General features: G+C 50.9%; 2 protein-coding genes across 2 annotated transcripts; one reads left to right on the top strand and one right to left on the bottom strand.

Annotated features, from left to right (window-relative positions):
* Positions 1-8918: 8918 nt before the first annotated feature.
* BJY04DRAFT_233071 (cytochrome P450) lies at positions 8919-12115 on the bottom strand (the record flags this gene model as incomplete). Its single annotated transcript, XM_073719877.1, has 7 exons — positions 8919-9806; positions 9850-10396; positions 10450-10535; positions 10997-11219; positions 11276-11641; positions 11691-11838; positions 11888-12115. 7 exons carry the CDS (start codon positions 12113-12115, stop codon positions 8963-8965), a joined length of 2442 nt encoding a protein of 813 aa, XP_073574631.1. The 3' UTR covers positions 8919-8962.
* A 382-nt stretch (positions 12116-12497) lies between these two features.
* Positions 12498-15397, top strand: BJY04DRAFT_205821 (ABC1 kinase family protein; the record flags this gene model as incomplete). Its single annotated transcript, XM_073713639.1, has 3 exons — positions 12498-12948; positions 13522-14134; positions 14188-15397. The coding sequence occupies 3 exons, from the start codon at positions 12498-12500 to the stop codon at positions 15395-15397; spliced, it is 2274 nt and encodes a 757-aa protein (XP_073574630.1).
* Positions 15398-15486: the final 89 nt, after the last annotated feature.

The following is a 15486-nucleotide window of genomic DNA, read 5'->3' as shown; positions in this document are numbered from 1 at the left end:
GGGTGGCCCTAGTTAATTTTCCTGCTGGAGTCGGCCTAGCTGTGCTCTTCCCTTTCTATGCGCGATTTTCTTGCCCGGACTGGCTAAGGAAACGATGGGAGTAATAATAGCCTTCTACGAGGAAAATGATGATACAATCAGAATCATAATCGCCAACCTGCAGTGGTGAAACTCGAATGGAACCAGAAATGAGGCAGCAACAAGACAATAACAAGAAACACTATCGGTCTTGACTTCAATCGTTCCGCCGCCTCTGGCTGTTAGGTATGTGTATGAAGTAGGTATCACCGTCCTTCCGCTGTAACATGGGGGCTCTGCTGAGCTCGCCCAATTTTGACGATTCAGGCCATGAAGTCATAGGCTCATAGCTGTCGCTAGTAGCTTTTTACCAAGTTCTCTGGCTACCTACTGGAAACATTCTTCCCATTCGAGATGATGATCTATCTGGTCGAGACCATGCCACGAGCTCATCCAACCAGGAAGCAAGGAGATGCGCAAGAACTTGCGGGTGTGCCAACTGCGGATATGCAGGGTCAAAACAAACAAATAAACCAGTCATCAATCTAATCTACCTCTGTACTTTATACCGTGTAGGGTAGTCTGTCATGCTTATTGTTCTTGGTCGCTTTGTATATCAGTAATCTTGATGATGTCGCAGCTCAGGGATCACCAACTTGGCCTTTCTTGCTGGACAGTTAGTTATCAATCCTGACTCATGTTGGCCGCGGTTCTAACCGGCAATTCCGAATTGAAGATGAAGCTTAAGACGAGCTGCATCAGGAACTCCTCCTAACCCTCTACCCCGAGCGGATCATTCTTTCTTTGCGATGATGGCAGTAGTAGTAGTCCCACGTTCCAGCCAAGATCCTGAGCTTTTCACAGATGCCTTTGACCTTTCCCCGTCCTGACCGTCGCCGTCATTTCATCATCTCTGATAACTCTGCAAGTAACTACGGCCTACCCCTGGAAGGTGCTCTTGAAGTTTACAGCCATCCGGTCGATCGCGTTTCTCCAGCCTCATCAAAAGTGTGACGACTATCCCCCACCTTCTAGTCCAAATATGGATTCACTCCGGGCTCGCAGTCGGAGGATTGCCTCCATACCAGAGCTCCTGCGAATTTAGGATACGTCTCCAGCAGAGCTCATCGTGAATATCATAATCATCATATTGTCACATCCCTGATCTGCATTGATGTACGGGACTCGGTGACGAATTCGGTTTTGGTGCGACGAAGTGGACGTCCAACGCTCTTGGTTGACTGGGCATGCACATCCAAAGGCTTCGCAGTGGGACATACTTGGCGAAGAATATATCCTTGATTGATTCAGCTTTTCTGCATACACGAAGGGCGTACAGATGTGGCACGTTACAGAATGGTTTTTCTCCAATGCAGTCAGCGTGGGCTGGACCTGCAAAGGCTGCAGGTCAACGGTTACCCATTGTGCCTTGCCTTGTAAGTTGTCACCCACGGTGCCACGATATAAGCTGAGGACAAACTGAACCTCTCCACATGGTTCTCCAGGTCAGACCTGCAGGGCTGAGATAAAACAATCCAGGATTCCAGAGTACAACATACTATGTCCGTGCAAGATTCTAGCAAACCGCCAGCACCTCGTGTTTCGTGCTCCGTGGATAACCAAGACCCCCGATCAATTCATGTAGATATTATAGGTATTGGGGACCAGGTGCAAGAAGATCGCCTGACATCACCCTCGTATTATTCCTTGTCCAAACTGCCATTGTGCGGGAAGACCAGAGACTCGAGTCTCACCGACCCCAAGCTTTACCACACAGAATGCTTGTCCTCTCGTTCGGTCAGATAGTTGGACTACACATTCGCCAAGGATCATCATCCGTCTTTACGACTTATGGGTTTCCTTCTTCTACTTGGTCCTCTCTCATGACAACGTCTCGAAGAGACACGAAGTGGCTGCCTTGCAGCTCTGTAGGCAGCTCTACCCCGGCTCTTGCTGTGGTGGCTGCCAGTCTGCCATTCAATCCACGAGGCAGGTTTATTAGACCATTCGACCCCAGGTTTCGGTGAGTGGATGAGGTTTTCCACACCATTCCCTGCATTTCAGTTGTCTTTGGGTCGCACCATCAATTGCACTCACGCCCTGTGGCCACGTTGCGAGGCCTGCAAGGGGACAACATGCAGATGAAAGGACACAGCTATTCGATATGAATAACCAAAGCGAGGTCGAGGAAGGCGATTGGATCCATTGTATAAATTTCACTTCCAATCCTATGCAAAGAGGACCCTGCCGGGCCGACCGACCAATCCTGGCGCAGTCTTGCATTTCCCCAGGCCAGATTGGACGGTTAAATTGGTGTGGAAATAGAATATTTTACCGCGTGCGGTTTCATACCGGTCTGTGACAGCAGCTGAAGACGCCTCGCTCAGCACTGGGAGGAGGTCCGAGTGAAGCTGCTATCCCTTTCTGGGTATGAGGAAGCTCAAGCCCGCCCGGCTGGATAGCTTCTTTCCTCTTTCCTCCCACAGAGCGCTTTGCGCGGCTGGGCTGAATCTCACCTCCCGAGTCCCAACCTCTCCTGCGTGAATTTAATCCCTGTTTCCTCGAATCTTGTAGAGCCACGGTGACTTCACTGTGCTGTATTTGGCTAGCCGGCCAATCCTCCCCTCCCCGTTTATCCCAAATGATGCGAAGGAGTCGCCAACGTGACGTCCATCCTCTGACTGATGCCATGCTCGTTGAGTTTTCCCCAACCCGAACGGACACTCCTGGTAGGATGGCTTTCCATTAGTATCATGACGCCGCATCCTGGTGCTATCACCGTGCGCATCAACCCCGGCAAAGGTTTGCGATCGAGTTTCCGGGGGATTCTCACCGGCGCCGCGCAAAAGGACTTCTTGCAGCGAGCTTATCCCAGTGAGGCAAGATTCTTAGTACTGGCACGTCAGCCAAGCATTCTACGAGCCCTTGAAGTCACGATTGCGGAAAAAGGGTGTAGGAGGACTCATCCTCACAGGGCTGAATTGAGCTTCTTTCCTCCTTTGTTTCTTTAGCTCTTTTGTCCTTTCAGGTCCAATTGGTGAGGCCGATAGAACCAGTAGATGACGAGATATCGATGCAATGCACCTGGCTCTCGCACCCAAAGCCAGACGGGAGTAAATGCAATTTGGACGAAGGGCCGATAGTACTGACTTGAGGTGGAGCTGATAGGCAAGCTGTCTCGCACCAAACTCTTTCTGCCGAGGCGCCTGGCACGTTCCTGAGATACACCCCACAGAAAACCGTGGAACCATCATCTCGCTCCAGTAGTTAGCCCGACGAGATTTGTCGGGCGTTTAATGAACTTCTAACAGCCAGTTTGCCTGTATAAGATGAAGAGATAATATGGTAGATTTTTCAATTTAGAGAGTACATGAATTGCGACAGGCCTCCTCACCGGTGGTATCACCAGGTTCTGTACTGTGCAGAATTGTACGGAGTAGATACCTCAACACTGCTCCTGAGGCACTCGGGGTAAAATCTTGTTGATCGTTGGTTGCCCATCTTTCCCAGTAACAAAGTAACACGTGACTTGAGAGGCAATCCAGACTACCTACACCGTAGTAGTGTCATGGCAAGACTTCAACTTTCAAGTGACTCGAGTCGACAACGAAGCAGTTGAATAGCCACCCCGCTTGATCGTGCGGGTAGTCAATAATAGCATTAGCAGCTCTCATTATATCGCGCAAACGTAACCACCAAAAGTGAGGCCATCGCCTTCCTTCTCCTTTGGCCCTAGAGCGCGGAGTTCTTCCGGCGACGGAGGAACTTTGATACCGTTCCACCAGGCAAGAGTCAGAAGAGCGGGATGATTTCACCCTGCTCTCACTGGTTGCCCACTTGCCACCTGCACCACTGCGATGGACGAAAACGTCCAACATCACTGGTCTCTGGAAGGCCACCTCAGGAACCAAGACTCCGTCTGTTCCGTTCTCGACGTTTTCTAGAAGGCTTTTCGTGGGTCTAGCGGCATTCCAGTCGCATATCATTGCAGGGCCGAAAACAACAAATTCACTCACTCATATCCGTACTTGAGAGAACTCGCTTTACTTCAAACTGAATGGCCCCCAGGATGCTCAGACCACCTTTGCAGGATTGATCGGATGCCGGCATGGCGTCCACGGTGCCAATTGACTCCATTAGAATCCGAGTCTACGTCATTCTTGAAAAATCTATCGGCAGCCCGATGATTGCCACGGCCGTGCTGGTGGCAACCCGGAGAGTGACCGCACGCGAGCTCGCGTAACTTTCGCGGTAATATCAATTTCTGGCCCCCTAATTAGCGGACCTCTTCGTGAAGGGAGCGTGTGCGTCTCATAGTCGGAGACGCGGTGAGTGCGAAATGAGCGCACTGTAGAGCGGCCTCGGGGCCCCAATGAAGCGAATTCCCCAAGTCGGTTAGCGGTTTATTCCGGACGGTGCTTTTCCTGATAAGGCTCGCTATACTGAACCGCGAACCCCGTACCGGTACGAGAGCATCTTACATGGAGAAGATGGAGTTTCGAAAGACCAAGAAACGGAGTTGATTTACATTCAAGTGTTCAACCGAGGAGGAAATAGTAATCAACCTCCTCGCTTGCTCAGCGAGTCGCGTGCTATCAGATAAGGGGTCTTGGTATTAATAGAACCATTGAGCTGCTTGAGCATGATGTCGAATTGCGATCGCTCTTCTTCTCCAAGATATGGTCCCCAGCATCGACTATTGAGCTCCGGTCTGGTCTTGGCTCCTTGTACCTACAGTAGTTTACCAGACTAGGCGTATTACCTCGTACGAGAGGAAACAGCACGAGGAGCTATGCCCACACACCGTGATCTCAATTGCGAGTACACGCTAATCCCAAGTAGGAAAACTAGATGGAATTAAGTAAGAGCAACAGCAAATTAATTTATGATAATAATAATGAATAATGATGCAGGTGACGGCGCATCTCCTCACTCGTCAGAGGCGCTCCCCACTACTCCGTAGACGATCGCCCGTGCCAAGCTGTCGCATCGGTGATCTTTGGTGAGGGATTTTCTGCTTGCCCAGCCCAGAACAGCTTTGAGACTTGAGCCTTCGAGGGAAATCCGAGGTTGAAATGGCTCTACTCATCATCGCGAATCAGGCGAGGAGCTGGACTGGGGCATCATCAATGCTATGCGCTGAATCAATGGCTTCCTGACGAGCGGAACACGCAACCATCTGCTACAAATGAAAGCAAATGCCAAGCGCCAAGAGCAAAGCAATTGCAAAGCAGCTATCGCACAGGTTGGTTGACGCTTTGTCGGTAGGCAGCTTCAATTAATTGAGGCGCATTCATCTACTTCCCCATATTTGACGATCATGATTCGTGTTATCGTTTCTGAAGGATTGGATGGCTTCACCCCCACGGTCAAACGACGACAACGACGACGACCTGCAGGCGCAGGCGCTACGATCCCGACTGAATATGCCTCACGTCCGAAAGAAGTTAAAGAGTTGGAGGCAACGAGAAGAAGACGGGAACTACTCAATTGACAAGGCGCGACAAGAAACAACTCATCCAGACGGCTTCAAATACCATTTGCCAATACAGTTTGACCCCAAACTAGCTGTCGCAAGGTGAGATTGTTGGCGGTCGTTTTCGTATCCGCCCCGGACAATCCTCTACGAGTTCGCGAGCAACAACTCCCCTTCACCCGGAGCATACGACTGCTATCCAAGGGAAGAGCAGGATCACCACCGCTAGGAATTAAGATGTCGATATACTTCCCTTGGCGACGTGGATAGTCTCCGTGCGTAGGATGCAGGTTCTCTTGTCCCAAGCACCCGCAGCCTGGGCTAACGAGTTTACTTCCCAAGGGGGAACGAAACTCCGACCGTCGGCAGAATCGGACATTCCCTCGTCCGCGGGTGTGCATATCCGTGCCCAGAAGAGCGGGCATATTAATCGCTCACTCCTCCCAAGATGATAGACTCAGAGTCCCAGGCTCAAGCCAAAGTTGCCGTGATATCCTATCTAGCTTTGCATACGTGGAGGAGCGGTTTGAGTTCCTTCTTAGAGAAGCTAGATCACCGTGCTACAGCTAGTTCCAGATTATGGAGACTGGGACTGGGGAATCGGAATTCGGGCGTAAACCTCGGCTTTATCGGCCGCCTTATCCTCAATGAAATTGCACACGGGAATCGGCACGGTTGTCTCTGCCGTGCTGATGATAACGTGATAAATATGGGATATGGCAGGCATGATCCACGGTTGGCCGAGTTCTCGTGCTCAATAGAACCTTCCATGAGCCAGAATTGAGCCTTCTTTGGGTGGGTGGAAGATTTTTCTCGAAGTTTACCCGTGCGGAAATGTCGGATTATTATTGTTGAAGCGAAACTCGATATTCCCTCAGACCTATGACGTTTATCTTCAGACATTACCTAGTAAAAAGCCTCCCTATTTGTCCGGCATTTCAATGCCATTATGCCAGTCAACTGTCACCGGAACGATGCTGGTTCTCAGTTGGAATCCCAACCACCAGTGGCTGTCACAGTGACACAGCAAAACAATACCAAGGGATCGCCTCCATGGATGTCGAATTGGACTGGATCGGAATCATCCCCCGCAAACCCCAATCCTTCAAGGAAAACTCCGAGTCCGGAGAAATCTCGTCAAGTCGGACTGCACTTACACCTCGAGGTCCAGTATACGCAACTACCAGACGCAGCCATATACCTCCAGATCTATCCTCATAGTGATATGTTGCGTGGCTCTTCCCTGCCTCGCTCCACCTTCATCTCATGATTGAACGTACTACATGGTGTAACATGCAACGGCCAGCCAAGCCTCCATTCCTTTCCATCAAGAGCATATCGATATGTCCGCAGTGTCTCCGTTCCATTGCCAAGGAGTGCAGATCGACCTCCTTTCTAGACATGCAAGGTCAAGTCTGTGAAGTTTCGCAGGTCCCTTGTGACTGACTACTCGATGTGACGTCCTCCGCAGCCTATCCCGGCATCTTCCTCACCGGCTCGTGGAGGGATGGGGGATCATCTATGATACGGCAACTACGGGAATGCAGCAGTAGTATGAACAAGTAGTATGGCACGGAAGGCAATCTCACTCCATGCCACTATGGAGTCATGACTCGGGCTGCCGCCGACAAACAAGATGAGACTACCAATTGTCTCAGCATCATCAATGATCAGCCACGGTCCTACAGGAGCAATCACCGTATCATCTCCTGTGATTCACCGTTCCGGCTCTTGCAGGTCGGACTTGGCCCGGTCGATCATGAGTGTCTCCCGTCAACAGTGAACACCTAACGTTACTAGCACTGTGATCCATTCACCATCGTAGGCACCGGCTTTCTTCTCGGGCTCTGACTCTGAGAGCCTGAAAGCCCCAAAGTTCAAACCGGGTTTAACTCAGATAGGCATATGGGTGAAGCCGTCGATCATCTCTGGGGTCCAGCTCTTGAAGTCTTGGGGCTCCAAATCGGAGCGATCAGGGAGCGGCCAAGAAAGCTGGGCAAAGCACGGGATTGTGCAGGGAGTCAGATAACAGGAAAAGAAGCAAAGCAAATTGATGGTTGGCTCGCCGCTCCTGGCCTTGATGGAACAAGCAAGCATATTCCTAAAAGGAGATGGACAAGTCACAATAGTGATCCATGCAGCGGGGGGAGTACCTGCACCTGTTACTATTTGAGTGCCAAGCAATTGTGATGTACGAGAGCCAGCAAGGTGGTCTTGGCTCGCTATCCCTTGGGAAGAGAAGTGAATAATAAGACGGAGTAATAGAGCTCTTGCTGATAAGCCTTTGCTTGGTTGTCTCAATCTGTAGGTATACACAAGATATACACCGGACAGTACCTACTCCGTATAGTTAGCTGTCACTCCATGAATACAGTCAATAGGTACTAGTAGTCTCGACCACTCTGTACCTATAACTCAATTATTGCAACATCCTCTGTTTAGAATCCACGCCAAGACCCCTGACATGCATTCCTCCCTGCTTCGGAGCGCCCAATGTTGCCCATCACCACCACAGTAGCTTGTTTATTTTGCTCCAATGACAGGAACTGGAATTGTTATTCTCTTGGCATGGCTTTTCCAGGATGTCAGGAATGTCCCGAGTCAGAGTATCCTGATGCCTATATGCTTCTAAAAATGCACCAGCACTGCCACGAGAGCACGTCAATGAAAGGAATCTGGAGTATACCTAATACCTACTTACGTATACCCTGGAGAAGCTACGTAATCAAGTTCACTGCCAAGTAGACCCTGAAAGCTGAATAAAAAAAAATATGGAGACTTCACAAGTTCACAATGAAGGCAGCAACTTTACTTTGTCCGTCTCCGGAGAGCTCTGGGGGATCGACAGCGTTAGCATTCCACCCCTTCCAAATCATCGTCTTGGCGTGTCCCTTTAGGGAGTCCTGCCGGACTCACCCAATTCGCTTCCATATTCGAGACAATGGTATGCAGAGTGCGCACTACGGACGACTATTAGGTCTTTAGAGTTTGATTGCCCGTGGCCGCTCAGGGTGGTATCGCTATCTTGATACCGGGATGATTTCAGGTAAATATGTGTGCTAATGGACGGGAGTGATAGGAGGATTTGTGATATAGTTTTGTGTGTTGCAGGGTTGCATGCGTTCAGGGTCTTTTGCACGTGTGGGGTTTGAGGAAGGAGCGATTGATCGAGCGAGCGATATGGGGGTAAGAGAATTGAGCGAGGCAGTCAGAGTGAGCAAGCGCACTTGTAAGAAGCTGTCTCGCAATGACAGTCATAGCACTCGTACAGTCAAACCAAAGACAACATTGCGACACGTCCACCTAGTTATACAGCTTCTATACTTCCGTGCACCAACTTCAGCCGGTTTCTTAGACCCTGGCGGCTACAAAAATATATAACCCTGTGCGTCTGTGCTGTAACGAAAGCTAGTGATTGATGTCTAGATATATATACATATATATATATATATATAATATATATCATGATCAAGAATCATGGGCTGCAGCTTCATACATCCGCAACTTAACGCCCATTCCTGGTGTGCCGACAATCTCAGACTTATGAAACTGCTTCTCCCAATCGCCCACATACGCGATGCGTTCGTACCGTTGCACAATCCGCACAATGGTGTACCCCATCTCGGCAAGTGCAAAGTTCTGTCCGATGCAGATGCGCGGCCCACCGTTGAAGGGGATATAGTGCCATGGCCGCGGTGACCATTTCTCCCAGCGCTCTGGAGAGAAGATGCTAGGGTCTGCAAATCCTGCCGAGGTAGGTGGATACAAGTCTACCCGGCGCTGCATGGCATACGTCGAGTAGGCAACTGCATCTCCCTTCAAGAGCGTAATAGGAAGGTCGCCGTTTGGCCCCCCTCCTCTGGGGAGCGTGGTATCACACAACGCAAAACGAATGTTATATGGAACAGCTGGATAGAGGCGCAGAGTCTCGTTGATCGTGTGCTTGAGATAGGGCATGCTCTTCAGGTCTTCGTACGTGGGGGCCTGTTTCGGGCCGACTTTCTCAAGGATTTCAGCCCTCAATTTCGCGTATGCCTCGGGGTAGTGTGACAGCTCGTAGAAAGCCCAGGAGAGCGTCGCTGCGGTGGTATCTCGACCAGCGAGCAGCACCGAGACGACCTGGTCACGAATAGTCTTTGGGTTCTTTGTGTAATTCGCTAGAGCATGAAGGAAGGTGAAAGACCTATCCGAGCCCTTTTCAAGTTCGTGTGCCGGAAGATTCAACGTGCTATGCACAAACGGCCAGACAAAATCGTTTATCACCTTCAGACCCTCATTGTATTTTCCACGCGGATACAGACGTTGCGCCGGGCTGGCTCTGTTAGCAATGTCTGCGTCCGATCAAGGTAACGTACCCGATCATAGTCAACAGCGTCTGGATGCGCTGGACATCTGAGAAAGCAATGGCAAAGTCGGCTTGTGGATTCTCTAGACTGTTGATTCCCTTTCCGAGCAGAAATTCGGTAATAGCATCGAGGGTCATCCGATAAAACAGGTCCATCACATCGGTCGGTTCGCCAGATGGACTATACAGGCTCAGCATAATCTGAACCTTGCGCTCAAAGATATCAATATCGCTGATCCGATCTTTGATAAACATTGGTCGGATCAGGTTGCGACTTCCCTGCCACTCTTTACCGTCGGTGGTGAAGATGCTATCTCCTAAGAACGGAATCCATAGTTTATGGAAAAGCTCGCCTTTGCCAAAGTCTGCAAATTTGCCCGTCAAGACAGCCTTCAGGTGGTCAGGATCGCGGGTCTGGATCACACGGAATGAGCCGAAGAGGTTGCTCTCAACGCAGTTCGGTGATGCTGGGTTGCCATGCTCAAAGTTTCTGTTGAAGAATTCGTAAAGGGTGTGTTCCTTCTGAGCTTTGATAATAGCAAAGAAGAAGCGTGTGGCTTTATCAACGGCTTAGCTCTAGACTCTAGAATCGCGCAAATGCTCCAGATACCTGAAATGATATCATTAGGCAATGAAGGGGCGTGCGCTCCGCCTTTGTGGTAGATTCGACGATTATGTATGAAGATTTTGATCGGTCTGGAGAGTATGAAAAGCAGGATTAAGCCACCAAGTGCGAGCACCGGGCTCAGGAATATGAAGGAGTATATCTTGGGGTCCATGGCCTTGATGCTTCACACGAGCTTTGTTGATAACTCCAATCTGGTGGTTTTCGTGGTTTATGATGGTATCTATAACATGAGGACAGTTGGTAGAGCGGAGTCGTCTGGCCTGAGTCAAGGTGTATAGCGCCACTTCAGATCTTCAAGGTGGTTGGCTAATAGCATCAGCGACATATAGGCTGTGCGGAGAACCTTGCAAGACCGTCATTGTCCTCGGTTAGCTCGTATCAATGCAAAAACCGGAGGATTAGTAGCATGGTGCAACGCTTGTGACTCGGACGCTGCAAGATCTGGTGCTACGTGAGGGGCTAAAAGGCGATGTTGTAACCCACAGAGCATGGTACCAGCAAGCCGGGGCTTCGCTTCTCTATAGCAAACTTGGCTCTCCAACCCGTGCAGTGACCTGGAAGCAAGACAGCTGGATCCATCTTAAGCAGATCCTTTACGCTGCTCTCGATTTGCATTGTGTCGCTCGTGGCAAGATGGAAGCCTCCAACTACAGCATGAAGAGGAACCGATTCGCCTGCAAGCTCGAGGGCATGCCGAGTGCAGTTGACAACTCCGGCGTGGCTGCAACCAGTAAACATGACGACCCCTCTGCCTGGGCTCGTCAGCATATTACATGTGAAAGTGTACGGCCTGACATATGGCGATTACCTTTGAGTTTGCACATGATAAATCGCTCGTCGGCGATGGCTTCATCAGATATCCAATCATTATCCTTCTTGTCGAATCGCATCCCATGCTTCAACCCAGTTTCGTACGGTGTGTGTCGGGGTATTTCGCCGGATATGAGAAAGAAATCGTCTAGCACTGTGTGGGCATCGCTGTGCCTTTGTACTATTACCCCAGCAGCCTCAAGTTCTTCAAAAGACGGGTCTGCCTCAAGAGAAATAATGTTTTCGCCGATGGCAAACCCTCGGAAGTCAGGCCGACTCGGATGAAGATCAGCGATGAGGTTCTGAACAGTGCCGTTGGCCTGTTTTGCGTCGTTGATCATTCGGATTGCGCGAAGAAGACCACCTGCATTGGTTGAGTCAGATCGGCTTGCCTTTTGGCAGAGGGAACTGACCCGAATGGTCTCGATGCCAATGAGACAAATGTATCAACTCCACGGAGGAGAGATCTGGTCGCATCCGTCGAACGTTCTTTTCCCACGCCTCCTCCTCAGGTCCTGCATCGAAAAGGATCGCGTGTTTCCGGTCTCCTTTCGTGGCAGTCTGCAGGATCAGAAAGGTCCAAGCAAGCGCAATGAAGGCCGGGACGTACAATGAGTATAGACAAGCCGTGCGCTGAGCAGCAGATATCTGCCATTCGAAGTTCTTTATGTGCGTCGCCCCGGTCATCCAGGTGATGCGGTGATTGCATGGCCAGATGGCCCATTAACCCGGACACCTGGACCGTGTCTGGGGCGATGGTTGACATGGGATCCAAGTCATTGTCAATGAGGATTTGCGCCTCCAGAGAGTCAATTTCGACGAGATCAAATGCAGGCATTGTGACAGGGGAGTTGTTTTGGGGAGGGGGGAGGGTCTGAGTGTTGGGTGTGGACCAAATGGTTATGAGGGGCAGAAGAGTTGGGGCGAGCGAGCGATCTTCTTGAGTCTCACATCACCATGAAATCAACCGTAGGTATCATCTAGACAACATCCGTGGTGCTTTGTCTATGTGACTGACATTGGGAGGGAGGAAGGAGGTTTGGATGTACGAAAATATATCCTGCTGTCGATCCCCCACAAAGGCGATCGTCAATCCTCCCTCCTTTCTCCTCATTCACTTCTCCCTTCCCCCTGGACCCCCTCCTCCATCCTCACTCTCACTCTCACTCTGCTCACTTGAACCCCCGATCCCATCTTTACGGCCACCACTACAGATCAACATGCGTCTCATAGCTCTGCTACATCTGCTTCTCCTTCTTGTGCCGTTCACTTGCGCCGGATTTAGTTCGATTTGCATCAAAGTCGTCACAGCGCTGGCCGCACGGCCGAACGACCTATTCAACAAATTCCAGCACGAGATTTGCGACCGAGGATGCCAGCCAACGGTGCCTCACTGGGATCTCTGGACCCGCAACAATACTTTTGTGCCCGCTGTCCGTAGTGTGATGCAAACACTGAATGCGCCGAAGCAAGAGGAAGCGATGGTGAAGCTCGGCGACGATGTAGCCGACATCATCAAGCGCCAATGCGGGCCAAAGCTACAGGGACGCCACATTTGCGCCGATTCGCATGTCCTCGCCGCGTTTGGAAACTGCTTCAAGAAGAACTTTGTCAAGGCGGCCATCTCGAACCTGCCTACTCTGCTGCCAATGGCATCGGAGCCCGTATGTCGCAAGCAGCTGGAGTACCTCCAGTCGGACGAGCTCTGGGAGGAGATTATCCCAAACAATATGAGGGACTACGCCAAAGTGTGCAAGCAGTTGAGCTGGGAGCCAGTCGTTGACCAAATGTACACCTTTTAGCACTCGGGGATAGTTAGTATCTACCTCAGTAGTTCACTAATGATAGTAGTGATAACTAGTGGTGTTATCTCCGAGTCACGGCTAAAATCCGCATCGGGACTCGGGGTGGATTTCTCGATTGCCCGTCACTATCGTCATCCATCCCCATTTCACCTTCTTCTTCTCCTCCTCCCCCTTCCTTCAGATTAAAATTCAAGCATCGCAAACAATATGATGATCAGTCTGCACTTCCCTTGATTCCCTTCGATGGTGTCTGCCACTCTCTGCCGGGCGCTTCGCCCGAGCTGTTCGCTCACGAGCCTTATTACCTCCCCTCGTCATCTCCGCTACCAGCTTACCAGCCTTCAATTTCCACACCCTACAATCTTCTCTCGGTCGCCAAGTCGATATGTACACTCTAGCGAATACCAACCCTTTGTGCCGCCTTCGCCGAGTTCCCTAGGGAAACCCACGCCTCCCAAAACCTACCGTCGAACCCGCAAGTGGCTACGCCGTCTTTTTTACCTGTCGCTTGCTACTGGCGCGGTCTATGTTCTTGATACCCAGTTCTATGCCTCCTCCCTGACCCGTACTACCCGAACCTTCTCTCTTGGTCTACTTGTCGCCTTGGACTACAAGATCAATTTCCGTCCGAAACCTCCCCTCGCTGATTCGATCGCCGATGTCCATGCTCGGAATGCAGAACGTTTGTCGGATCTTCTACGGCACAACGGTGGTCTTTACCTGAAGATTGGCCAGGCGGTCGCTATGCAATCGGCGATCCTACCTCCTGAGTTCCAGAAAATGTTTGCGCGCATGTTCGATGATGCACCCCAGAATGATTGGAAGGACGTGGAAAAGGTTATTCGGGAGGACTTCGGAAAGTTCGCGGAGGAAGTATTCGGCGTATCTTTTACCGGCGATCCTACAAAGGGTCTCATGGAACGCACTGCCAGGGCAAGCGCTAGTGTCGCCCAGGTTCACTGGGCGCGGCTCGCCGATGGAAGAGAAGTCGCCATTAAAATCCAGAAAAGAGAAATTGCGCAGCAGATCAAATGGGATCTATGGGCTTTCAAGTATGCTCCCCGCCTTATATTGTGGTTATATTGCCCGTGCTAAATACTTGCAGAGTTGTGGCCTGGATTTATAGTCGCGTATTCGATATACCCTTCTACGGCCTAGTCCCCTACGTCAGCGAGCGCCTATTCCTCGAGACCGACTTCGAAAATGAGGCTGATAACTCTGAGAGCATGGCAAAGTTCGTTGCGGGGGAGTCGCGCCTGCGAGACCGCGTTTATATTCCCAAAGTTTACCGAGAGCTTAGCTCGAAACGTGTCATGACTGCCGAGTGGGTGGAGGGTGTGCGGCTCTGGGATAAAGAAACCATCACACGTCCATGGCGCGGAGGCTGGCGCCAGGGTAGTCCTGGTTGCGGTAGTACTCCGCTAGACGCCCAGACGCTCAGAAAGCCAACCTCTGCGATCTCGCGAGGCGCGAACTACAAGATCAAGCCCGAACGTGATGAGTGGCGTGGTAGAAACGGCCGTGGTGGTCTTGGTCTCTCGTTGAAAGAAGTTATGACGACTATGGTCGACCTCTTCTCAGCACAGATGTTTCTCTGGGGTCTGGTCCATTGCGACCCGCACCCTGGTAACATCTTCATCCGCCGCAAGCCCAACGGCCACTCCGAACTCGTCCTAATTGATCACGGTCTCTATATCCAAATGGAACCTGAATTCCGTCACCAGTATGCCAGCTTCTGGAAAGCGCTTCTCACATTCGACAATGAATCTATCGGCGACATCGTCAAGGAGTGGGGCGTCAACAACCCCGACATCTTCGCCTCCGCAACCCTTATGAAACCCTACCGTGGCGGCAACCTCTCCACCCAAAAGGGCATTGAGAAGCTTAGTAAGTCCGAGCGCGCCCAGCGCCACTATGAAATGCAACAAGCCAGCCGCAAAGCCATCCGCGATATCCTCGGCGACGAAACCAAATGGCCCCGCCAGCTGATCTTTATCGGTCGCAACCTGCGCATTGTCCAGGGTAACAACCAGTTCCTCGGATCTCCAGTCAACCGCATCAAAATCACAGGAATGTGGGCGTCGCGTGCCCTCGTTGAATCTCCAGACCTCCCGCTGGCCGAGAAGATTAGGAACTACGGCCGCCATTTGCTTTTCCGCGTTGTGCTTTTCTCGAGTGACATCTTTTTTTACTTTACCAAGGTGCGCCAGTTTTTGCATCTAGGTGGTGGCATGGAGGATGATTTGGAGGCGCAGATGCAGTCGGTGGCTAAGGATATGGGGGTGGAGTTGAACCATAGTGTCTTTGAGGGGTGAGTTGGTCGCATGCAAACTGAAGTTCTCCACTATAGACTCTGTATAATATCACAATGTTAGACGAAAAAGGGATCTTGCTATGGATGTTT

Source organism: Aspergillus karnatakaensis, assembly GCF_047715665.1.
Source record: "Aspergillus karnatakaensis strain CBS 102800 unplaced genomic scaffold BJY04scaffold_9, whole genome shotgun sequence".
Lineage (NCBI taxonomy): Eukaryota > Fungi > Ascomycota > Eurotiomycetes > Eurotiales > Aspergillaceae > Aspergillus > Aspergillus karnatakaensis.
The sequence above is the reverse complement of the archived record's forward strand: the minus strand, read 5'-3'. Positions and strand labels throughout refer to the sequence as shown.